Source organism: Oncorhynchus clarkii, chromosome 10, assembly GCF_045791955.1.
Source record: "Oncorhynchus clarkii lewisi isolate Uvic-CL-2024 chromosome 10, UVic_Ocla_1.0, whole genome shotgun sequence".
NCBI classification, from domain to species: Eukaryota; Metazoa; Chordata; class Actinopteri; order Salmoniformes; family Salmonidae; genus Oncorhynchus; species Oncorhynchus clarkii.
This window is the reverse complement of record NC_092156.1, coordinates 41464164-41490086: the sequence shown is the minus strand read 5'-3', so window position 1 is coordinate 41490086 and position 25923 is coordinate 41464164. Positions and strand designations below refer to the sequence as shown.

Here is a 25923-nt window from a genome sequence, read left to right as displayed (position 1 = left end):
CAAAAATAAATAAATAGATAAGTCAAATCAACGGTCCACATAAAATTAAACTATGACTAATCCGTATTATTAATCAAACCCAGCAATTATGTGTCCACTGTACTCTAAGGCAGTGGTTACCAACCGGTCATCGCGATCCACTTGTCGATCTCCAATGCATTTCTAGTCGATGCCAAACATTTCTGTAAAAAACCCAACGATAACGCCTTGTATTCCTCTTTTTTTTTAGTCTCGGGCTGTTGGTGGTAGGTGCAGCCAATTAATCTGCCCTGGTTTTCAAACTGTTGCCATTTCATGTGTCTGAAGGTACAAACTATGTCATTCCGGTGGGCCTGGAGAGGAAATCAAGTGCATTAGGCCTCCGATGGCCAATAAGATTGCTAAAATGACCGAGTCTGCAGTAACATAGCAGGCATAAAAGAAAGCTACGGCAAAATTAATACGGTGAGATTTCTAAACGTTTAAAACCATGACTAGAGAGAGATTGTCAACGAATACTGCAAAAAAACTGCTGTTTTTATGAGTGAGTTCATGTTTAAGTTTAAGTGTTGAGAGACGGACCCTTAGTCTGCTGCTCTCCCTCCACTGAGACTGACCATCAGATGCAAACACCATCAGCCCAGTAAAATAAAAAGTCAATTATTTAAATGTATGTTCACTCAGCTGTGCCTCACAAGTAATACAACAATGGATATTACCGGTGTGATCATATAGCCTACTTCAAATGTTGAAATATAATTTAAAAAAATGTCCCGAACAACAATGCATTGGCAGGTAAATTCAAGCAAAGCCAGTATGCTGTGTTAATGTATTGGGTCTATATCTAACTGCACAAACCTCATTAGTACAGAACTGTTTTTAATTGGTTACTGTTACGTAGGCTTACATTTTTTTAGTCGTGTTAATAAAAAATCAGAGCGGTAGATCTCAGCATTTTGACTCACAACGTGATCTTGACTCAGAAAAGGCAGGTGACCACTGCTCTAACGTAAAATGATGGTTACGTCGCTGTCCACTAACCACGTGCTGAAATGTGGAAACGTAGCCAATATACTTTAAGAAATGTAGTAGGCAATGAGGATACTACAGGAAGGAAAATGTAAACAAACTCCATGATTGGGGTAGCATCCCGAACTTTATAAACACCAACAAAGAAATTGAAAGAATATCCCTTGTGAAAAGGCATTAAAAAGTGAATATTGAAGTCTTTACATAACCCTTCATAATCAAGAGGATAAAGAAGAATTTAAGGAAAATACCACTAACACACTAGGAAAGATATTCTGATATAATCCGAATCGTTCGCACACAAACAAAAGGGATATCACCTCTTAGTTCTATCTTACCTCAATAGGCTCCCCTGCAGTGTTGAGTGTGATGAAACTTCCTTCTAATAACTTCGTTGGGCTTCTCTTAAGTGTCTGGTCAGCAGGCAGCGTGCTGTCATTGTAAGATCTGACAAACTTGAAGTCACTGGTGCGTGAGCCCGTTGTCAGGTATGCGTCATAATTGTAAGAACTGCGCAGAGTTCCAGCTCCATCCACCTCTGCATAGTTGGGAGGGAGATATGCACTGGGAATGGCGACTGCTCCATCAAACAACATTCTAGACTTTCCACTACGGCAGAACCTCACGGCCAGGATGAGAATAATGAACGTCAGAAAAAAGGTGGAGACAGAGACCAGTGCAATGATCAAATAGGAAGTAAGTTTGGAACTATCCTCATAAGCCATGTCTTTCAGTTCTGGAACTTCAGCCAAGTTATCTGATATGAGTAAATATACATCACATGTTGAAGACAGAGAGGGCTGTCCGTTATCTTTCACTGATATAACAAGGTTTTGCTTCATAGTGTCAGATTCAGAAATGTCCCGCTGTGCCCTGATCTCTCCACTGTGGAGAGCAATAGTGAAAAGTCCCGGATCAGTCGATTTCACGATATGATATGAAAGCCATGCGTTCTGTCCAGAGTCAGCATCCACAGCTATCACCTTGGAAACCAGGGACCCCGCCAGAGCAGCTTTGGGGACCATCTCAGTCATCAAGGAGTTCCCTGCTGGAGCAGGGTATAATATCTGGGGAGAGTTATCATTCTCATCTGTTATGAAGACACTCACAGTCACGTTACTGCTGAGTGGAGGAGAACCATTGTCTCTGGCTACAACGTGGACCTTGAAGCTCCTAAACTGCTCATAATCAAATGTTCTCACAGCATGAATCACCCCCGTGTCTCCGTTAATGGATAAAAACGAGGACACCGGAACACCGTTGACTTCACCGGGCAATAGAGAATAGACCACTGTGCCGTTCTGTCTCCAGTCTGGGTCTCTGGCAGTAACAGAACACATAGAGGAGCCAGGCTTGTTATTTTCAGTCACATAGGCGCTGTAGGGTTGTTCTTCAAACACAGGCGGATTGTCATTCACGTCTGACACAGATACATGAATAGTCTTTGAGGAGGATAAAGGCGGAGTCCCCTCGTCAGTGGCAGTGATAGTTATGTTATAATCTGATATTATCTCACGGTCGAGTTCACTCGTTGTTACCAGAGAATAATAGTTTTTGATTGAGGGATTTAATTTGAATGGAACATTTTGTTGAATGGAGCATCGGACCTGTCTATTCCCCCCAGAGTCTTTATCCTGTACATTAATGATGCCGACCTCTGTTCCAGGTAACACATTCTCGGGAATTGGATTGGTCAGGGTTTTTATTAATATCACTGGTGCGTTATCGTTTACGTCAGTAATATCTATCAGTACTTTTGTGTATGACACCAAACCTGCACCATCTTTGGCGAGGACGCGCAACTCATAAATGGGCTGCTCCTCATAATCTATCGGTCCAGACAGATTTATAACCCCAGTTTTACTATCGAGTTGAAACAAATTCTTCAACTCATCAGAAATTCGACCTAGATCATATGTTACCTCGCCATTTGCTCCCTCGTCTACATCAGTTGCGCAGACTGTAGCTACTACGGTACCCAACGGAGAATTTTCTGGTAGACTGACCTTATACACGTCCTGGCTAAATATTGGAATATTGTCGTTAGCATCCAACACAGTGACGTGTATAACTACAGTACCAGATCTCTGTGGAGTCCCACCATCAACAGCAGTGAGTAACAGCGTCACCTCCTGCATTTGTTCTCGGTCCAGCTCTTTCTCTAACACTAACTCACCGTATTTTCCTCCATCTCGATTAGTATGAACATTCAAGACAAAATGGTCATTCCTTTGTAAAGAGTAGCTTTGAACTGCATTCTGACCTATATCTGCATCGTGGGCCTCATTAATGGGGAAACGTTCACCTCTATCAGCTGATTCCGTTATTTCCAATTTGATAACACCATCTGCAAACTGTGGTGAATTATCGTTCACATCCTGAATCTGAAGAGATATGCGATGCAATTCTAAAGGACTTTCAAGAACCATTTCATATTTGAGCCCACATGAAATCCTCGGACCGCAAAGCTGCTCCCTATCAATTCTTTCAGCGACAACAAGATCTCCCGAATTCAGGTTAATGTCACAGAAGTGTTTAGTTCCATCCTCTTCTAAACGAGCTTTTCGAGCCGACAGTCTCTTAGCATCCAACCCAAGATCCCTGGCTATATTTCCGACCACAGATCCGCGTTTCATCTCCTCTGGAATAGAATAGGTCATGTCGCCATTGCTGATGCGTATCAGGGATAGAACAAAAGCCAGATGGAGGACAAAAGCTGAAACTGTAAATCCAATGTAGCCCATTTTCGATGTACAAACAAAAATATTCCAATTACAAGGTGAACAAAAATATTTATGCAATGTAGGCCACTACAAATATTGGCTAAGATAAATTACCCAAATGAAGAAATTGCTCCTTTGGCCGACTGCTGCTCAGTGATAATGGCGCGATAGAGTGTACCCCGCCCTTTGAGTAATATATTAGCGGGTTGAGAAGTGTAGGCTGCCTAACTTTTCTTAGCTGGTGAACAGCGACATCCTGAGTCATTAAAAAAACAGCACACAATAGTTTTCTATCTTGTTATTGTATATTCCTACAAATATGATGTAGCCAATGACCAATTAAATAATAAATAGTTATAAAGAAATATGTTTAAAGTAATACTTGTGTGATGTATGAACTCCTGTTCATGAATCAGAACAGTCAATAAGGTAAAAAACATTGAGTTAACAAAAGTCGCAACTTTCTCCTTTTAAGCCAATTTAATGCACGGATTCCACTAACTATCAACGTGTCCTCACTCAACAAACCAACATGTGTTATTGTTCCCGTCTTCATTTGAGTTTGGCAGGATTTAAACTGATGTTAAAGTGAAGACAAAAAGTTTAGTCGCTGTCCACGTGCCTGGTGCTGAAACGTAGGGGATGTTTCAGAACGCGACAACGCAATAGGCTTACATCTCAATCTACTCCAATATATTTATTGTGAAATTAGAAATTAGAAAAATGAATAATAACGTATCTATATGTCCATGTCAAGTTCTTATTTTTAAACGGATTCCATTTAAAAACTCAACATGTCCTCCATTCAGTGACTCTAAAACAGGGTAAGAAAATACGCTTAGCCTACTGCATGTCATAATTACTATGGGCGAATACAACAACCAGACTTCCATAAAGACGAATAACAATTGCAGTGCCTGTTAAACATATGAATCAGGATGCCATAGACAAACTGTTTAAGCTTCTACCTAAATGATACTACTATCGAAAAAGAAATGCTGAACCTACATGGTGATGTAAAAAGACACATTTGTATTTAACCAGGATGTCCCACTCAGTAAAAAGTGCAACCACTTTCCAATGAGTAATATATAGAGTGTTCTTACCTCAAGGTACCAAAATGACCTTGTAAACATCCTGGCTAAATACTGGGATATTATCGTTAGCATCCAACACATTAACGTGTATAACTAGAGTACCAGATCTCTGTGGAGCCCCACCGTCAACCGCAGTAAGTAATAATGTCACCTCATGTTGTTGTTCTCGATCTAATTCTTTCTCTAATAACAAATCACCGTATTTTCCTCTGTCTCGATTAGTATGAACATTCAACAAAAATAATCATTCATTTGTAAATAAATGCTTTGAACTGCATTCTGACCTATATCTGAATCGTGGGCTTCATTAATGGGAAAGTGAGCACCTTTGACCGAGGACTTCATAATTTCCAGTTTAATAACATCATCTGCAAACTGGGGTTAATTGTCCATCACATCTTGAATCTGAAAAGATCTGCGATGCAATTCTAAAGGATCTCCAGAACAGTTTCATATGAATAAAATCCTCCCGAATACAAAGTTGCATCCTACTCCAAAGGATATTTTAGAGCCGAAAGTTTCTTAACATCCAACCTCAGATCCTTGGATATATTTCCGATTACAGATCCGCGTTTCACCTGCTCTGGTATAGAATAGCTCACGTCTCCTTTGCGGATGTGTGTGAAGAAAAGGCAGAAAGACAGACGAAAAGCAAATGCAAAAAATGTAAAGCCTTGGTAGACCATATTTAATGTCTAATAGCAATTAAGGCCAATTGTCTACAATCAATAGCCAAATGGAAGAAAGATTACAATGTCTAACCGCTTTTCAGTGAGAAATGGTAATGCGACGCGCTGTACGGAGCCTACATACACCCCGTAGTAGGTGGAGGTATATAGTTAACTGTACTTAGCTGGTGGAAAGCGACATCATGAGTCTATCAGAAAAACAGCATGCTCGTAGGCTAATATTGTTTTCCATGTGTACTTCTTAGAATGTATCATATTCTCCAAACGCAGACGACTTTACTAAAACATGAAAGATATAGGCTTCAAATCAGTGGTAACCTCATCGTGACATGGTCATGAGAAGACATGATGAGGTACGCTATTAGGAGAAACGTACACAATATGCCTAAATAGTCACACAATAAGCCATTAGTAGACTAGTTGCAACATGTATTTTTCCTGGATAATAAAAAATGTCAACCATCATGAAAACTGTCGATTTCACTATCGATGTTTCGTTAGTCATCAAAATAATGCTAATTATTTCGCATTCCATCTTTGAGTTGTCGACCGTTAGACTTCAGTAAACTAAAACAGTCACCTCGGTGTCCACTGGTCTGGTGCTGAAATGTAGGCGACCTCAAGAAAAACGGTAAGCAATGGGGATTTTAAATACACATCGTAACAATTTATATTCAAGTTTCAAAAGACATTAAAAACACTTCCCAGGTCAATTAAAAGTAATGCATTATAAAATGCCTGATTCCTTTTCAAAAGTAGTCTAAACCATGTTTTCCTATCTCCATCAAGCTTTGTTGTCAACTCCATTAGAACATCTGTGAAGAAAACATCACAGGCATACTCAACTAAAAGCAACCGAAATGGCATTGCTTGTTATATTTATAGGAAACCACAGCACAAACAAACAAGGAGCAAACTGCTTCCATCAAATCAAACCCTTAGTTAATTACTCCTCACAGAGAAGAGAAGAAACAGCGAGCACCTTTAAAACTCAACCAATCAAACAAAACAATGAGTGGATAAATTCCACATTTTAGCCTACTAAGATGTCATCATTTAAACCGAGTGTAGACCTACTGTTTCTATAGGATGGCATAAGCCATTAAGGCCCAGAATGTATTTTCATCATGCATAACCCATTCTCCCACAACGAAACCGCTCACATACAAACGGTGGTATCTCAGATGAGTGAAGGCTTACCTCATTCGCCTCTCCTGCAGTCTTGAGCGTGGTGATACTCCCTTCTAATAATGTATCTGGACATCTTGTTAGTGTCTGATCAGCAGGCAGAGTGCTGTCATTGTAAGATCTGACAAACTTGAAGTCACTGGTGCGTGAGCCCGTTGTCAGGTATGCATCATAGTTATAAGAACTACGGAGAGTTCCAGCTCCATCCACCTCTGCATAGTTGGGAGGGAAATACGCGCTGGGAATGGCGACTGCTCCATCAAACAACATTCTGGGCTTTCTACTGCGGCAGAACCTCACGGCCAGGATGAGAATAATGAAAGTCAGGAAAAAGGTGGAAACAGAGACCAGCGCGATGATCAAATAGGAAGTTAATTTGGAACTATCTTCATAAGCCATGTCTTTCAGTTCTGGAACTTCAGCCAAGTTATCTGATATGAGTAAAAACACATCACAGGTTGTAGAGAGAGAGGGCTGCCCGTTATCTTTCACTAATATAACAAGGTTCTGCTCCATACTGTCAGATTCAGCAATGTCCCGCTGTGCCCTGATCTCTCCGCTGTGGAGACCAATAGTGAAAAGTCCCGGATCAGTCGATTTCACGAAGAGATATGAAAGCCACGCGTTTTGTCCAGAGTCGGCATCCACAGCTATTACCTTGGAAACCAGTGACCCCGCCAGAGTAGTTTTGGGGACCATCTCAGTCATCAAGGAGTTCCCTGCTGGAGCAGGGTATAATATCTGGGGAGAATTATCATTCTCATCTGTTATGAAGACACTCACAGTCACGTTACTGCTGAGTGGAGGAGAACCATTGTCTCTGGCTACAACGTGGACCTTGAAGCTCCTAAACTGCTCATAATCAAATGATCTCACAGCATGGATCACCCCCGTTTCTCCGTTGATGGATAAAAATGAAGACACCGGAACACCATTGACACCACTAGGCAATAGAGAATAGACCACAGTGCCGTTCTGTCTCCAGTCTGGGTCTCTGGCAGTAACCGAACATATTGAGGAGCCAGGCTTGTTATTTTCAGTCACATAGGCGCTGTAGGATTGTTCTTCAAACACAGGTGGATTGTCATTCACGTCTGACACAGATACATGAATAGTCATTGAGGAGGATAAAGGTGGAGACCCCTCGTCAGTGGCGGTGATAGTTATGTTATAATCTGATATTATCTCACGGTCTAGTTCACCTGTTGTTATCAGTGAATAATAGTTTTTGATTGAGGGGTTCAGTTTGAAAGGAACATTTTGTTGAATGGAGCAGCGGACCTGTCTATTTCCCTCTGAATCTTCATCTTGTACATTTATGATCCCCACCTCTGTTCCAGGTAACACATTCTCGGGGATGGGATTGTTAAAGGATTTGATCAATATCACCGGTGCGTTGTCATTTAGGTCAGTGATTTCTATCATTACTTTTGCATTGCCAGCTAAGCCAGACCCATCTTTAGCCTGGACACGCACTTCGTATTCTGTATTTTCTTCATAATCTATGGGACGCTGCACTTTAATCTCGCCAGTATTTTTGTCGATGGAAAACAGTTTAGCTGCTTTATCCGAAATACGATTGAACTCATATGATACTTCTCCATTTGCCCCTTCGTCTTCATCACTAGCACTAACTGCAACTACAACAGTCCCTGTTGGAGAATTTTCAGGCAAACGGACTTTATACACTGTCAGTCTAAACACTGGTTTATTATCGTTAGCATCCAACACAGTGACGTGTATAACTACATTACCAGATCTCTGGGGAGTCCCACCATCAACAGCAGTAAGTAACAACGTCACCTCTTGTTGTTGTTCTCGATCCAGCTCTTTTTCTAACACTAACTCGCCATATTTTCCTCCGTCTGAGCTCGTTTGAACGTCCAAAATAAAATAGGCATTCCTCTCCAGTGAATAGCTTTGAATACCATTTAATCCTATGTCAGAGTCATGAGGTTCATCCAAGGGGTATCGTGCGCCTTTGTCAGCAGATTCCTGAATTTCTAGATCAATACCTGCATTGGGAAACCGTGGTGAATTGTCATTTATATCTTGTATTTGTACAGTTATGCGATGTAATTCAAGAGGTTTTTCCAGCACAAGCTCGTATTTTAAAGAACAAGAAACCTTCGGTCCACACAGCTCCTCCCTGTCTATTGTTTCAGCCACAATTAAATCTCCGGTATTCACATTGATGTCACAGTAACGTTGACGACTGCCATCCATATCCAAACGAGCTTTACGACCTGAAAGTCTCTTAGCATCCAGCCCCAGATCCTTAGCTAGATTTCCGATCACAGATCCGCGTTTCATCTCCTCTGGAATAGAATAGCTCAAGTCTCCATTGCTGATGCGCATCAGGCAATGACAAAAAGCCAGGCGGAACAATAAGGTAAAAACCGAAGATCCTGTGTACCCCATTCTGGATGATCAAAACCAATTGTCAACATATGAGTTCAAAACTAGTCGAAATGATTCTGCAACGTAAGAGTACAATATTAGCCTCTCAAAAGGAATAGCAAAACGATTGTTATCCGACTGCTCTTCGGTGAAAGTGATGCAATATAGCCTATTACTCTTTTGAATAATCCAATGGTGGGTGGAGAAAAGCATGCAATTCTATGTATGGTAAACAGCGACATCCTGAGTTCTTACAGAAAACAGCAGTCACAATACACACAGGTCCACGTCATTTATCATCTTGGTCAATATTTCCCCCATCCTTGTGTTGTGCAAAGTATCACGAACGTTTCATGTAGCTTAGCAAGAGAAGAGAGCAAAACCAATAGTTGTGCGCAATTAGCTCCTTTTGTAATCATATATTACAAGGTAGGAAAAATAAATTCAATATTTCCATACTGTTGCCACAGTCTGATTATTCATGGTTGACGAGTAACAACAACACATAGATAGGCTATATCAACGGTCCACATCAAATCCAACGATGCATAATCCATATTAATGATCAAACCCAGCAATTATATGTCCACTATACTCTAAGGTAAAGTGATGGTTACGTCGCTGTCCACTAACCTGGTGCTGAAACGTGGCAAAGTAGTCAATGTACTTAAAGAAAAATGTAGTAGGCACTGAGGATACTACAGGAAGGGAAATGAAAACACACTCCATGATTGGGAAAGTATCCCTAATTGTATACACACCAACAACGAAATAGAAAGAATATCCCTTGTGAAAAGGCATTAAAAAGTGAATATTGATGTCGTTACATAATCCTTCATAATCAAGAGGATAAAGAAGAAGTTAAGGAAAAGTCCACTAACACACTAGGAAAGCAATTCTGATATCATAACATCCGATGCGTTCGCACACAATCAGAAGTGGTATCTACTTTTAGTTCGGTCTTACCTCAATAGGCTCCCCTGCAGTGTTGAGTGCGATGATACTTCCTTCTAATAACTTTGTTGGGCTTCTCTTCAGTGTAAGATCAGCAGGCAGCGTGCTGTCATTGTAAGATCTGACAAACTTGAAGTCACTGGTGCGTGAGCCCGTTGTCAGGTATGCGTCATAGTTATAAGAACTACGGAGAGTTCCAGCTCCATCCACCTCTGCATAGTTGGGAGGGAAATACGCGCTGGGAATGGCGACTGCTCCATCAAACAACATTCTAGGCTTTCTACTGCGGCAGAACCTCACCGCCAGGATGAGAATAATGAAAGTCAAAAAAAAGGTGGAGACAGAGACCAGTGCGATGATCAAATAGGAAGTACGTTTGGAACTATCCTCATAAGCCATGTCTTTCAGTTCTGGAACTTCAGCCAAGTTATCTGATATGAGCAAATATACATCACAGGTTGTAGAGAGAGAGGGCTGCCCGTTATCTTTCACTGATATAACAAGGTTCTGCTTCATAGTGTCAGATTCAGAAATGTCCCGCTGTGCCCTGATCTCTCCACTGTGGAGAGCAATAGTGAAAAGTCCCGGATCAGTCGATTTCACGATGTTATATGAAAGCCATGCGTTCTGTCCAGAGTCGGCATCCACAGCTATCACCTTGGAAACCAGGGACCCCGCCAGAGCAGCTTTGGGGACCATCTCAGTCATCAAGGTGTTCCCTGCTGGAGTAGGGTATAATATCTGGGGAGAGTTATCATTCTCATCTGTTATGAAGACATTAACTGTCACGTTACTGCTGAGTGGAGGAGAACCATTGTCTCTGGCTACAACGTGGACCTTGAAGCTCCTAAACTGCTCATAATCAAATGATTTTACAGCATGGATCACCCCCGTGTCTCCGTTAATGGAAAAATATGAGGACACCGGAACACCGTTCACATCACTAGGCAATAGAGAATAGACCACAGTGCCGTTCTGTCTCCAGTCTGGGTCTCTGGCAGTAACAGAACACAAAGAGGAGCCAGGCTTGTTATTTTCAGTCACATAGGCGTTGTAGTATTGTTCTTCAAACACAGGTGGATTGTCATTCACGTCTGACACAGATAAATGAATAGTCTTTGAGGAGGATAAAGGAGGAGTCCCCTCGTCGGTGGCAGTGATAGTTATGTTATAATCTGATATTATCTCACGGTCTAATTCACTAGTTGTTACCAGAGAATAATAGTTTTTGATTGAGGGGTTTAGTTTGAAAGGAACATTTTGTTGAATGGAGCATCGGACCTGTCTATTTACCCCAGAGTCCTTATCCAATGCATTAATGATGCCCACCTCTCTGCCAGGTAACAGGTTCTCTGGGATGGGATTGGTCAAGGATTTAAGAGATATCACTGGGGCGTTGTCATTAACATCTGTAATATCTATGAATATTTTGGCAAAGGAAGTCAATCCCGAGCCATCTTTGGCTTTGATCCGCAATTCACGAATGGATTCTTCTTCAAAATCCATCTGTCCTGCTATCCTGATGTCTCCCGTTTTAGGGTCAAGAGAAAATATTTTATTTAATTCTTCTGAGATTGGTCCAAATCCGTACGTCACTTCTCCATTTGCCCCCTCGTCTGCATCGATGGCTGTTACAGTAACAACTAACGAACCTAATGGAGCATTTTCTGGTACACTGACCTTATAGACATTTTCGCTAAACACTGGTGTATTATCGTTAGCATCCAACACAGTGACGTGTATGACCACAGTACCAGATTTCTGTGGAGTCCCACCGTCAACAGCAGTAAGTATTAATGTCACCTCCTGCTTTTGTTCTCGATCTAACTCTGTGTCTAACACGAGCTCACCATACTTTTCAGAACCTGGGTTGGTATGAACAGCCAGGCTAAAATGGTCGTTCCTTTGTAGAGTGTAGCTTTGAACAGCGTTCAGTCCTATATCTGCATCATGAGCCGGATTCACCGAAAATCGAGCGCCTTTGACTGCTGACTCTCGGATATCAAACGTAACGCTGTCTTCCCCAAATTGTGGGCTATTGTCATTAATATCTTCTACCTGTAAGATTATGTTATGTAATTCTAAAGGATTTTCCAGAACCATCTCGTATTTTAAGGTGCATGAAATCCTCCTACCGCAAAGCTGCTCCCTGTCTATTATTTCAGCGATGACCATATCCCCAGTATTCAGATTGATTTCACAATAACGCTTGCTGCTACCTTGAACATCTAAACGAGCTTTCCGATATACAAGTCGTTTTGCATCCAGTCCCAGATCCTTGGCTATATTTCCGACAACAGATCCGCGTTTCATCTCCTCCAGAACAGAATAGGTAACGTCTCCATAGCTGGTGTGCAGCAGGATAAGAAACAAAGGCAGGCCGAACATCGATGCAGAGAACGAGAATCCCTTGTATTCCATTTTCAGGTAACACAACTCATTCCAATTAGGCCGATTAGTGTGATAAAAATCAGTGCCATCCAACCGAAGGAACGTTTACAACCACCAGATCAAAATGCACCACGTTAAAATGTTAAGCAGGAGACTTTTACACTGCAATAATGATGTCCCCTCCCTCACTGGAAATGTCAAGAATGGGTGGAGAGATTCATTATAAAGCTACTGCTGGTGAATAGCGACACTCCGTGTAGTTTCATAAAACTGCAGAAAATAGTTGTGAAAGTCTCTCGCCAATTGCATGGAGAAGATCTGCAACGCATAGGAAAACATGCCGGGTTTAATTGTTTTTAAAAATACATAATGGGACCCCTCATATCAACAGAGGTAGACTATTTCAAAATGCAGGATTGTAAAAAACACGAATCGCCTTTTGTGTTACAGCCCATGTGAGTCAACATCTCAATCGAATGATCAATGGGCAAAGTAGTCTGTCCATGTAGTCTTCAAAAGACCATGCCAATAAAGTAATTCAAAATATAATCACTGGAAAAGGTTCGTTTTAAAATCAGACCTTTCTTTCAAACATAATCCACGTCTCTACCCATTACAGTTTTCGAAGGGGGAAAAAAGGCATTTAAAATCCGGGGCTTCTTTCAAACATAATCCACGTCTTTACCTATTGCAGTTTTTGAAGTGGTGCTGAAACGGACCTACGTGTTTTACTAAATCACAGTAAAATGGGATCAAGACGGGAAAATAAATACATCCTCAGAGATTATCAGTGATGAAAAGTGGGACTGAATCAAATGACTGAAAGAGTACAGGAGACAAGACTGTTGTAATAATATTAGCCTAACACACAATAAAGTAAGCTACCTATAGTTTCAAATGATGGACTATGCAAAACGGCTAAATAAACAAATAAAGCATTTTCGTTTGTCACAATGTCAAAGCTGTGAAATCTCACCTCGCACTCCCCCAACGTGTTGAAAGTGATGATATTTTCTCCAAGAGGGTCATTTAGATTCTTCTTAAGTGTCTGGTCAGCAGGCAGCGTGCTGTCATTGTAAGATCTGACAAACTTGAAGTCACTGGTGCGTGAGCCGGTTGTCAGGTATGCGTCATAGTTATAAGAACTACGGAGAGTTCCAGCTCCATCCACCTCTGCATAGTTGGGAGGGAAATATGCACTGGGAATGGTGACTGCTCCATCAAACAACATTCTAGGCTTTCCACTGCGGCAGAACCTCACGGCCAGGATGAGAATAATGAACGTCAGAAAAAAGGTGGAGACAGAGACCAGAGCGATGATCAAATAGGAAGTAAGTTTGGAACTATCCTCATAAGCCATGTCTTTCAGTTCTGGAACCTCAGCCAAGTTATCTGATATGAGTAAATATACATCACATGTTGTAGAGAGAGAGGGCTGTCCGTTATCTTTCACTGATATAACAAGGTTTTGCTTCATAGTGTCAGATTCAGAAATGTCCCGCTGTGCCCTGATCTCTCCACTGTGGAGAGCAATAGTGAAAAGTCCCGGATCAGTCGATTTCACGATGTGATATGAAAGCCATGCATTCTGTCCAGAGTCAGCATCCACAGCTATCACCTTGGAAACCAGGGACCCCGCCAGAGCAGCTTTGGGGACCATCTCAGTCATCAAGGAGTTCCCTGCTAGAGCAGGGTATAATATCTGGGGGGAGTTATCATTCTCATCTGTTATGAAGACACTCACTGACACGTTACTGCTGAGTGGAGGAGATCCATTGTCTCTGGCTACAACGTGGACTTTGAAGCTCCTAAACTGCTCATAATCAAATGCTCTAACAGCATGGATCACCCCCGTGTCTCCGTTGATGGATAAAAATGAGGACACCGGAACACCGTTCACATCACTGTGCAATAGAGAATAGACCACCGTGCCGTTCTGTCTCCAGTCTGGGTCTCTGGCAGTAACAGAACACATAGAGGAGCCCGGCTTGTTATTTTCAGTCACATAGGCCCTGTAGGATTGTTCTTCAAACGCAGGAGGATTGTCATTAACGTCTGATACAGATAAATGAATAGTCTTTGAGGAGGATAAAGGCGGAGTCCCCTCGTCAGTGGCAGTGATAGTTATGTTATAATCTGATATTATCTCACGGTCTAGTTCACCTGTTGTTACCAGTGAATAATAGTTTTTGATTGAGGGATTTAATTTGAATGGAACATTTTGTTGAATGGAGCATCGGACCTGTCTATTCCCCTCAGAGTCTTTATCCTGTACATTAATGATGCCCACCTCTGTTCCAGGTAACACATTCTCGGGAATTGGATTGGCTAGAGTTTTTATTAATATCACTGGTGCGTTGTCGTTTACGTCAGTAATATCTATCAGTACTTTTGTGTATGACACCAAACCTGCACCATCTTTGGCGAGGACGCGCAACTCATAAATGGGCTGCTCCTCATAATCTATCGGTCCAGACAGTATTATAACCCCAGTTTTACTATCGAGGTGAAACAAATTCTTCAACTCCTCAGAAACTCGACCTAGATCATATGTTACCTCGCCATTTGCCCCCTCGTCTACATCAGTTGCGCGGACTGTATCTACTACGGTGCCCAGCGGAGAATTTTCTGGTAGACTGACCTTATACACGTCCTGGCTAAATATTGGAATATTGTCGTTAGCATCCAACACAGTGACGTGTATAACTACAGTACCAGATCTCTGTGGAGTCCCACCGTCAACAGCAGTAAGTAACAACGTCACCTCCTGCTTTTGTTCTCGGTCCAGCTCTTTCTCTAACACTAACTCACCGTATTTTCCCCCATCTCGATTAGTATGAACATTCAAGACAAAATGGTCATTCCTTTGTAAAGAGTAGCTTTGAACTGCATTCTGACCTATATCTGCATCGTGGGCCTCATTAATGGGGAAACGTTCACCTCTATCAGCTGATTCCCTTATTTCCAATTTGATAACATCATCTGCAAACTGTGGTGAATTATCGTTCACATCCTGAATCTGAAGAGATATGCGATGCAATTCTAAAGGACTTTCAAGAACCATTTCATATTTGAGCCCACATGAAATCCTCGGACCGCAAAGCTGCTCCCTATCAATTCTTTCAACGACAACAAGATCTCCCGAATTCAGGTTAATGTCACAGAAGTGTTTAGTTCCATCTTCTTCTAAACGAGCTTTTCGAGCCGACAGTCTTTTAGCATCCAACCCAAGATCCTTGGCTATATTTCCGACCACAGATCCGCGTTTCATCTCCTCTGGAATAGAATAGGTCATGTCGCCATTGCTGATGCGTATCAGGGATAGAACAAAAGCCAGATGGAGGACAAAAGCTGAAACTGTAAATCCAATGTAGCCCATGTTCGATGTACAAAACGAAAATATTCCAATTACAAGGTGAACAAAAATGATCATGCAATGTAGGCCACTACAAATATTGGCTAAGATAAATTACCCAACTGAAGAAATTAGGTCCTTTGGCCGACTGCTCCTCAGTGATAATGGCGCGGTAGGTTGTATCCGCCCTCTGACTAATAAATTAGCGGGTTGAGAAGTGTAGGCTGCCTAACTTTTCTTAGCTGGTGAACAGCGACATCCTGAGTCATTAAAAAAACACCACACAATGTACTTCAATAGTTTTCTATCTTATAATTATATATTCCTACAAATATGATGTAGCCTATAACTTCAGTTAAATACTAAATAGTTATACAGAAATATTGTAAAGTAATGCTTGTGTGATGTATGAACTCCTTTTCATGAATCGGAACAGTCCCATAAGGTAAAAACATTGAGTTTACACAAGTCGCAACTTTCTCCTTTAAGCCAATTTAATGCACGGATTCTACTAGCTATCAACGTGTCCTCACTCAACAAACCAACATGTGGTGTTCCCGTCTTCATTTGAGTTTGGCAGGATTTGAACTGATGTTAAAGTGAAGGAAATAAGTTTAGTCGCTGTCCACGTGCCTGGTGCTGAATTCAAGCGTAGCTGAATTATCAATGAGGATGTTTCAGAACGCGACAACGCAATAGGCTTAAATCTCAATCTACTCCAATATATTTCTTGTGAAATGAGAAATCAGAAAAATGTATAATAACGTATGTCCATGTCAAGTTCTTATTTTTAAACGGATTTAATTTAATAACTCAACATTGTCCTCCATTCAGTTACTCTAAAACAGGGTAAGAAAACACGCTTAGCCTACTGCATGTCAGAATTACTATGGTCGAATACAACAATCAGACTTCCTTAAAGACGAATAACAGTTGCAGTGCCTGTTAAACATATGAATCAGAATGACATAGACAAGCAATGAGCAAGCTTCTACCTAAATGACACTACTATCGAAAAAATACTTTTTGAACCTACATGGTGATGTAAAAAGAGAAATTGAAAGATTTTGAGAATTGGTGTAGAGATCACAGCGATACACCAGCCTACTGAGAAATCCGGAAAAGCCTTCACAGTACTAAATTTAAATAGGACACCGATGAAGTCTATAGGTAATTATGTTTGAATGTGTATTTCAAACTGTGAAAAACGAAGTGTAGTTTAAACCAAAAAATAACACCCAATCGCTAAACATCCAACCTCAGATCCTTGGCTATATTTCCGATTACAGATCCGCGTTTCACCTGCTCTGGTATAGAATAGCTCACGTCTCCTTTGCTGATGTGTATGAAGAAAAGGCAGAAAGACAGACGAAAAGCTCTTTCAAAAAACGTACAGCCTTTGTAGCCCATCTTTAATGTCTAATAGCAATTAAGGCCAATTGTCCACAATCAATTGCCAAACGGAAGAAAGATTACAATGTCTAACCGCTTTTCAGAGAGAAATGGTAATGCGACGCGCTGTACGGAGCCTACACCCGGTAGTAGGTGGACGTATATAGTTAACTGTACTTAGCTGGTGGAAAGCGACATCATGAGTCTATCAGAAAAACAGCATGCTCGTAGGCTAATATTGTTTTCCATGTGTACTTCTTAGAATGTATAATATTCTCCAAACGCAGAAGACAATACTAAAACATGAAAGATATAGGCTTCAAATCAGTGGTAACCTCATCGTGACATGGTCATGAGAAGACATGGATGAGGTACGCTATTAGGAGAAACGTACACAATATGCCTAAATAGTCACACAATAAGCCATTAGTAGACTAGTTGCAACATGTATTTTTCCTGGATATAAAAAAATATTTCAACCATCATGAAAATTTCGATCATGTCGATTTCACTATCGATGTTTCGTTAATCATCAAAATAACGCTAATTCTTTCGCATTCTATCTTTGAGTTTTCGACCGTTAGACTTCAGGAGACTAAAACAGTCACCTCGGTGTCCACTGGTCTGGTGCTGAAATGGAGGTGACTGCAAAACAACGGTATGCAATGGGGACTTTAATGCACAACGCTGAACACACATCCTAACAACATGTAATCAAGTTTCAAAATACATTCAAAACTCTTTCCAGGTCAATACAATCCATTTATTATAAAATGCCGGATTCCTTTTCAAAAGTAGTCTAAACCATGTTTTCCTATCTCCATCAAGCTTTATTGTCAACTCCAATAGAACATCTGTGAAAAAAACATCACAGGCATACTCAACTAAAAGCAACCGAAACTGCGTTGCTTGTTATATATATAGGAAACCACAGCACAAACAAACAAGGAGCAAACTGCTTCCATCAAATCAAACTCTTAGTGAATTACTCCTCACAGAGAAGAGAAGAAACAGCGATCACCTTTAAAACACAACCAATCAAACAAAACAATGAGTGGATAAATTCCACATTGTACCCTACTAAGATCTTATCATCTAAAACGAGTATAAGACCTACTGTTTCTATAGGATGGCAGAAGCCATTAAGGCCCAGAATGTATTTTCATCATGCATAACCCATTCTCACATAATGAAACCGCTCACGTACAAACGGTGGTATCTCAGATGAGTGAAGGCTTACCTCATTCGCCTCTCCTGCAGTGTTGAGCGTGGTGATACTCCCTTCTAATAATGTATCTGGACATCTTGTTAGTGTCTGATCAGCAGGCAGCGTGCTGTCATTGTAAGATCGGACAAACTTGAAGTCACTGGTGCGTGAGCCCGTTGTCAGGTATGCATCATAATTGTAAGAACTACGGAGAGTTCCAGCTCCATCCACCTCTGCATAGTTGGGAGGGAAATACGCGCTGGGAATGGCGACTGCTCCATCAAACAACATTCTAGGCTTTCGCCTACCACAGAACCTCACGGCCAGGATGAGAATAATGAAAGTCAGGAAAAAGGTGGAAACAGAGACTAGACCAATGATCAAATAGGATGTGAGTTTGGAACTATCCTCATAAGTCATGTCTTTCAGTTCTGGAACCTCAGCCAAGTTATCTGATATGAGTAAATACACATCACAGGTTGTAGAGAGAGAGGGCTGTCCGTTGTCCTTTATTGATATAACAAGGTTCTGCTTCATACTGTCAGATTCAGAAATGTCCCGTTGTGCCCTGATCTCTCCGCTGTGGATACCAACAGTGAAAAGTCCCGGATCAGTCGATTTCACGATGTGATATGAAAGCCACGCGTTCTGTCCAGAGTCAGCATCCACAGCTATCACCTTGGAAACCAGTGACCCCGCCAGAGCAGCTTTGGGGACCATCTCAGTCATCAAGGAGTTCCCTGCTGGAGCAGGGTATAATATCTGGGGAGAGTTATCATTCTCATCTGTTATGTAGACACTCACAGTCACGTTACTGCTGAGTGGAGGAGAACCATTGTCTCTGGCTACAACGTGGACTTTGAAGCTCCTAAACTGCTCATAATCAAATGCTCTCACAGCATGGATCACCCCTGTGTCTCCGTTAATGGATACAAATGAGGACACCGGAACACCGTTCACATCACTGTGCAATAGAGAATAGACCACAGTGCCGTTCTGTCTCCAGTCTGGGTCTCTGGCAGTAACAGAACACATAGAGGAGCCCGGATTGTTATTTTCAGTCACGTAGGCGTTGTAGGATTGTTTGTCAAACACAGGTTGGTTGTCATTCACATCAGAAACAATTAACGTAATAGTTTGAAATGACGACAGTGGAGGATGTCCTTCGTCGGTTGCAATAAGAGTGATGTTGTATTCTGACTGTGTCTCACGATCCAATTCCACAGCAGTTATTAGGGAAATGTGTTTTTTGATTGACGGGGACAATTTGAAGTATGTGTTCTGCTCAATAGAACATATTACTTTGCCATTGGACTCAGAATCTCTGTCCTGTACATAAATGAAGGCGACCTCTGTACCGGTTGGTGAGTTTTCTGGCAATGGTGATTTGAATGACTTAATAAGTATGACTGGGGCGTTGTCATTAATATCAGCGACGTCGACAATAACTTTACATGAAGCAGCCTGACCTGCTCCATCTTTAGCTTTAACTCGCAGTTCAAAGGACGACGTATCTTCAAAATCTATCATTGATTTTATTTTAATCTCTCCACTTCTTGGATCAATAGAGAAAGTATTTTTTGTTTTGATAGAAATATGACTAAATTCATATGTAACCTGTCCATTCGCCCCTTCATCTGCATCGCTGGCACTGACAGTGACCACGGCAGTACCCAATGGAGCGTTTTCAGGCACACTCATCTTATAAATAGACTGCGTAAATACAGGGACATTATCATTAGCATCTAGTACCCGGACCTGTATAACCACTGTGCCAGATTTCTGTGGCTTTCCGCCATCATAAGCTGTCAGAATAAGTGATAGTTCGTCCTGTTTTTCGCGGTCCAGTTCATGCTCTAGTACAATCTCTGCATATTTACCCGTATCAGCACTTGTGTGAACAGACAAGGTGAAATGTTCATTTGCCGATAGAGTATAACCCTGAACTGAATTGACTCCCGTATCTGTGTCGAGGGCCTCATCAATGGAAAATCGCTCTCCTTTATTGGCCGATTCTCGGATCTCTAATTTGATTACTTCATTGGGAAATGTTGGGAAATTGTCGTTAACATCTTGGATTTCAAGTGTGACACGATGCAACTCTAGAGGGTTTTCCAAAAAGAAGTCAAAATGCAAAGCACACGACGGCCTTTGTCCGCACAGCTCCTCTCTGTCCATCCGCTCGTTCACAATCAAATCTCCATTCTTCTGGTTAATGTCGCAGTATCGTGTACTACCTTCGAATTCGATCCTTGGTCTTCTGGTGGACAGTGTTTTTACATCGATTCCCAAATCCTGAGAAAATCTCCCAACCACAGAACCTCGTTTAATTTCTTCTGCAATGGAATAGCGAATATCCCCGACACACTGATGGACGGTCAATAATAGGAAGACAAAGGTGGTCCATCGCCCTCGCCTCAATATGGAACCTCTTTTATATTCCATAATACAATTCAGATTAATCAAATGATCCCAAACCTCTTAGTATAGGCTATATATACAAAAACTTCTGCAAATATGACCTCTACCTTGGTAAGGGTATCCAACGTGAAAGGCTTTAAGCAAGAAAGCAGTCACCACACACACAAAATATAACGACGGATTGGGGGCAGGAGTGAGGGAGGGTTTCAATCTGTATTTTTGCTTTTGTAAGCCAACAGCGACCCGCTGTGTTACATATCAACATTGACTAAATAAAGGAACGCTTCGTTTACCAGAGTAGGACACCGTATGCCTAGCCATGCTGTAGGCTAATGTGTAATATGCATAATCAAATTAACAATATGTGAAGCTGAATTGATCTAATAATCATATTATTAAGCCTATAAGAAGTCCCGTGGTGATGTCATGATGAATACAGACATGCTGCAAAACAGAAAACAACAGGGACAAAGTCATAATGGGGGAAATAGGCCTACAATTATGAAGAATTTCAAACGAAATGCTGAAATTGTACGCTGTAGACCGAGGGTATTGAAAGGCTGTTCAGAGTAAAAAGGGTCGATCAACCGCTTGCACAATTAAAAACAATGAAGCAAGATATGTATGTAAGTAACATTTATAGGAAAGCAATCATGCTTTTGGGCTCAAATTAAATGACAACAACCAGTACTAGCACAAATATTTACAATCCTACCTCGTTCAAGTCCTTGGTGTCCACTAACGAATCTTGATCTTTGCTTTCTTTCCTCAGAGTCTGATCAGCAGGCAGGGTGCTGTCATTGTAAGATGTTACAAACTTGAAGTCACTGGTGCGTGAGCCCGTTGTCAGGTATGCGTCATAATTGTAAGAACTGCGCAGAGTTCCAGCTCCATCCACCTCTGCATAGTTGGGAGGGAAATACGCGCTGGGAATGGCGACTGCTCCATCAAACAACATTCTAGGCTTTCTACTGCGGCAGAACTTCACGGCCAGGATGAGAATAATGAAAGTCAGGAAAAAGGTGGAGACAGAGACCAGACCAACGATCAAATAGGAAGTTAGTTTGGAACTATCCTCATAAGCCATGTCTTTCAGTTCTGGAACTTCAGCCAAGTTATCTGATATGAGTAAATATACATCACAGGTTGTAGAGAGAGAGGGCTGTCCGTTATCTTTCACTGATATAACAAGGTTCTGCTTCATACTGTCAGATTCAGCAATGTCCCGCTGTGCCCTGATCTCTCCGCTGTGGACACCAACAGTGAAAAGTCCCGGATCAGTCGATTTCACGATGAGATATGACAGCCAAGCGTTCTGTCCAGAGTCAGCATCCACAGCTATCACCTTGGAAACCAGGGACCCCGCCAGGGCAGCTTTGGGGACCATCTCAGTCATCAAGGAGTTCCCTGCTGGAGCAGGGTATAATATCTGGGGAGAGTTATCATTCTCATCTGTTATGAAGATACTCACTGTCACGTTACTGTTGAGTGGAGGAGAACCATTGTCTCTGGCTACAACGTGGACTTTGAAGCTCCTAAACTGTTCATAATCAAATGCTCTCACAGCATGAATCACCCCCGTGTCTCCGTTAATGGATAAAAATGAGGACACCGGAACACCGTTGATCTCACTGTGCAATAGAGAATAGACCACTGTGCCGTTCTGTCTCCAGTCTGGGTCTCTGGCAGTAACAGAACACATAGAGGAGCCAGGCTTGTTATTTTCAGTCACATAGGCGTTGTAGGATTGTTCTTCAAACACAGGTGGATTGTCATTTATATCAGAAATGTGGAAACTCAAAATAACACTTGACGACAATGACGGCGTTCCTCCATCGGTTGCTATTATGGTGACATCATATTCAGAGATTTGCTCTCGATCCAGAGGGGCGCTGCTTATTAAGGTAAAGTAGTTTTTAATTGAGGATTGGAGTTTAAAAGGTAGGTTTTCCGCAATGTTGCACTTCACTCTGCTGTTCTCTCCATGGTCCTGATCCTTTACATTAATAACAGCTATTTCAATGCCCGCTGGGATGTTCTCTGGAATCGGATTGGTGACTGATTTCACAGTTATTGTGGGTGCATTGTCATTTATGTCAGATATTTCAACGAGGACTTTGCAGTGTCCGGCCTGCCCCCCACCATCCTCCGCCTGTATCTCCACTTCATAAGAGGAGGCCTTTTCGTGGTCAAGCTCGCCAATTGCAGTAATCTCCCCACTGTTTTGGTCAATATTGAATAAACGCTTTGTGTTTTCAGACGCATGATTAATGTAATATGTAATGTGACCATTCGCACCCTCATCTTTATCAGTTGCGCTTACCTTGAGCAGGGAGGTACCTTGTGGTGAATTTTCAAAAACGGTTACCGTATACACAGCTTGCGAAAATATTGGACCGTTATCATTTACATCAATTACGAGAATATTTATTGCAACAGTACCAGACCGAAGTGGATTCCCCCCGTCAATTGCCGTTAGCATTAGATAATGTTCGCCTTCCTTCTCTCGGTCGAGACTATTTTGCAATACAATTTCAATATACCTTTCTTTGCTGATTTTTGCATCTAAAACAAAATAACCATTTTGACCAAGCACATAGCTTTGAACAGAGTTAATGCCTAAATCTAAATCTCGAGCAGAAGCTATTTTATATCTACTGCCTGTTGTTGCAGATTCGCTTATTTCCAGTTTGATTAAATCCTTGGGGAAAAGAGGTGCGTTGTCATTTATGTCCTGTATTTCCAGCCCAATATTGTGCAGCTCCAAAGGATTTTCCAGGATGAACTCAAAATGCAAGATACAGGGTGAGGTAGTTTCACAAAGCGTCTCCCTGTCGATTCTCTCGAGAACAATGAGATCTCCGGAGTCCACGTCTACTCCACAGTACCGTTTCTCTCCCTGGTAATCAACTCGGGCCTTCCGAACCCTCAGTCGCTTAACATCCAAACGAAGGTCACTGCTTAAGCTCCCGATTATATGATTTGTCTTTGTCTCCTCGGGAACAGAATATCGAATGTCCGCAAAAGAGGCCCGCACGATAGCAAGCAAAAGCATAGCACATTGCAAACGCCATTTAGATCCGCATGATGTAGTAGATACCGACATATTCACTTATGGCAATCGCATAAACATGAACAATTATATAAATAAGACCAGTATTTACACAAAACCCCAAAGGCCAAGGGTCTATCTTACAGTACTCCGTGTTATGCTCCGCAAGGAAATGGCTGTGTGGATAAATTCTGCTCATATAGCTCAAAACGAAATGGGAGTGTTCTAAAAACACACAGCATAGAGTTGGCGAGGAGCGACGCCATGAGGCTACAGGAAAAAACGCAAGAGCGATTAGTGTACAGTCTCTGACTACATGGCCAATACAACTGAATCTAGACGCCGTGCAGCATTTAAATGTGAAATAATAAGTTAGAAAGGCCTACTCCATTATGTTTGAGTGCATTTTACAATCTGAAGTTTTAATAGAAGACACCGGACCACTAATTCGTAGATGAGTTTGCCCTAGCCGTAGCTTCTAACTGCAAACAGCCCGTCAGATAAGACTCCGCTCGCAGTGCAGCAGAGGGAGAACAATTTCAGCACCGTGGACAGCGGCAGCAGAGCAAACGCCGGATAAAGGGAAAGGAAGGTTGGACCGAATAAACACAATGGGCAGTGACATTTTCAACAACAGAACCACATAGAAAACATTTACATCAACCACAACAGCATCAGTACAACATGAAAGCATGGTTTCTTAGATGAACACAATCCCTTACTGCTGCATGTGTTCTAATCCCCAGCACTATGTTCAGATCTAATTTGGTCAAGGTATGCAGGTTGTACAACCCATCTCATAAAGAAGTTAGCCAGAAGCTATCTGCAGTCGCATCACTGCCGCACACAGTTAACTGCAAAAATAAAGGAAACACCAACATAGAGTGTCTTAGGGCGTTGGAACACCAGGAGCCAGAACAGCTTCAATGCACCTTAGAATAGATTATACAAGTGTCTGGAACTCTATTGAAGGAATGCGACGCCATTCTTCCACAATAAATGACGTATTTCGTTTTTTTTTTTTTTTGCTGGTAGTGGAAACTGCTGTCTCAGGCACAGCTCCAGCATCTCCCATAAGTGTTCAATTGGGTTGAGATCTGGTGACTGACACACACACACACACACACACACACACACACACACACACACACACACACACACACACACACACAGGCGTGTGCTTCTCTGCAAATATCTGGGAAACATATTGAACGGAATGTGAGTCTAATTCCATATATTTAGTTAATGCTTGCTTTTTTAGACATGCCAGCTAAGATAGTTAGACATAAGAGTTTCAAGTTTGGGGAAGCAAATTTTCACTATATAATAAAGCATTCCATGCATCATCTTATGTAAGAAAACGTTTGATCTCTGTCATTGCCAACAAAGGGTATATAACAAAGTATTGAGATAAACTTTTGTTATTGACCAAATACTTATTTTCCACCATAATTTGCAAATATACTCATTAAATATCCTACAATGTGATTTTCTGGATTTTTTTTCTCATTTTGTCTGTCATAGTTGAAGTGTACCTATGATGAAAATTACAGGCCTCTCTCATCTTTTTAAGTGGGAGAACTTGCACAATTGGTGGCTGACTAAATACTTTTATTGCCCCACTGTAAACACACGGAATCATCAGCACTGACAGTTAACACTCCCAATTGCATGATAAATGAGGTTGCATGTCATCTCATTTCAGGTTGTTAGTGAGCACAGACACTCTCTGACACATTTCCACTGTATTACAGCAGCTAATTGACTGCAAATCCGACATGATGATGGAGTGTTTCAAAAAACTCCCCTGACACCTTACCAGTCACTGACTTCAGTGCTGATGTCTTTGATGAGCATCATTCCATTCCATTGACGGCTCCCCCCCCCCCCCCCCCCCCATATGGACAGACAGATAAAAGGCTAATGCAGCTAATTTGACTGAATGTCACCCAGAATTCCATCCTCCTCATCTGCCTTGGCATACCAGCAGCAGGCACTGGATGCTTTAACTTCTCCATCAGTCATATACTTCCAGATACCTGAATT

The 25923-nt window shown here is 41.6% G+C and overlaps 4 protein-coding genes across 7 annotated transcripts in view; all 4 read right to left on the bottom strand.

Annotated features, from left to right (window-relative positions):
* The window catches only part of LOC139418475 (protocadherin gamma-C5-like), a 137504-nt gene extending 113537 nt beyond the window's left edge, over positions 1 to 23967 (bottom strand). For 2 of the 4 annotated variants that reach the window (XM_071167963.1, XM_071167984.1), the window contains exon 1: positions 21541 to 23967. In XM_071167963.1, coding sequence (XP_071024064.1) covers positions 21541 to 23931 — 2391 coding nt within the window. In that variant the 5' untranslated portion in view covers positions 23932 to 23967. Of the gene's footprint in view, positions 1 to 10071; positions 12516 to 21540 lie in introns of those variants that run through there. The other 2 variants (XM_071167958.1, XM_071167978.1) reach the window with 1 other exon arrangement.
* LOC139419769 (uncharacterized) lies at positions 1338 to 9179 on the bottom strand. Its single transcript, XM_071169762.1, is given in 3 exon segments — positions 1338 to 3697; positions 3700 to 3835; positions 6718 to 9179. Coding segments are annotated over 3 exon segments (4905 nt in total). The 5' UTR covers positions 9127 to 9179.
* Positions 13228 to 15829, bottom strand: LOC139419768 (protocadherin beta-16-like). Its single transcript, XM_071169761.1, has 2 exons — positions 13427 to 15829; positions 13228 to 13269 (listed from the first exon to the last, which is right to left on the bottom strand). Exons 1-2 carry the CDS (start codon positions 15827 to 15829, stop codon positions 13228 to 13230), a joined length of 2445 nt encoding a protein of 814 aa, XP_071025862.1.
* LOC139419767 (protocadherin beta-16-like) lies at positions 18183 to 20849 on the bottom strand. The gene is made up of 2 exons (XM_071169760.1): positions 18438 to 20849; positions 18183 to 18218 (listed from the first exon to the last, which is right to left on the bottom strand). Exons 1-2 carry the CDS (start codon positions 20847 to 20849, stop codon positions 18183 to 18185), a joined length of 2448 nt encoding a protein of 815 aa, XP_071025861.1.
* Positions 23968 to 25923: the final 1956 nt, after the last annotated feature.

Excerpts from the sequence above, each read along its gene's own strand:
- LOC139419768 (XM_071169761.1), bottom strand. The coding sequence starts at position 15,829 with ATGGGCTACATTGGATTTACAGTTTCAGCTTTTGTCCTCCATCTGGCT. Across the intron at positions 13,270-13,426 it reads ACACGTTGGGGGAGTGCGAG|TCATTTGATTCAGTCCCACT; the intron begins GTGAGATTTCAC and ends GTACTCTTTCAG.
- LOC139419767 (XM_071169760.1), bottom strand. The coding sequence starts at position 20,849 with ATGGAATATAAAAGAGGTTCCATATTGAGGCGAGGGCGATGGACCACC. Across the intron at positions 18,219-18,437 it reads CTGCAGGAGAGGCGAATGAG|GTGATCGCTGTTTCTTCTCT; the intron begins GTAAGCCTTCAC and ends TGTGTTTTAAAG.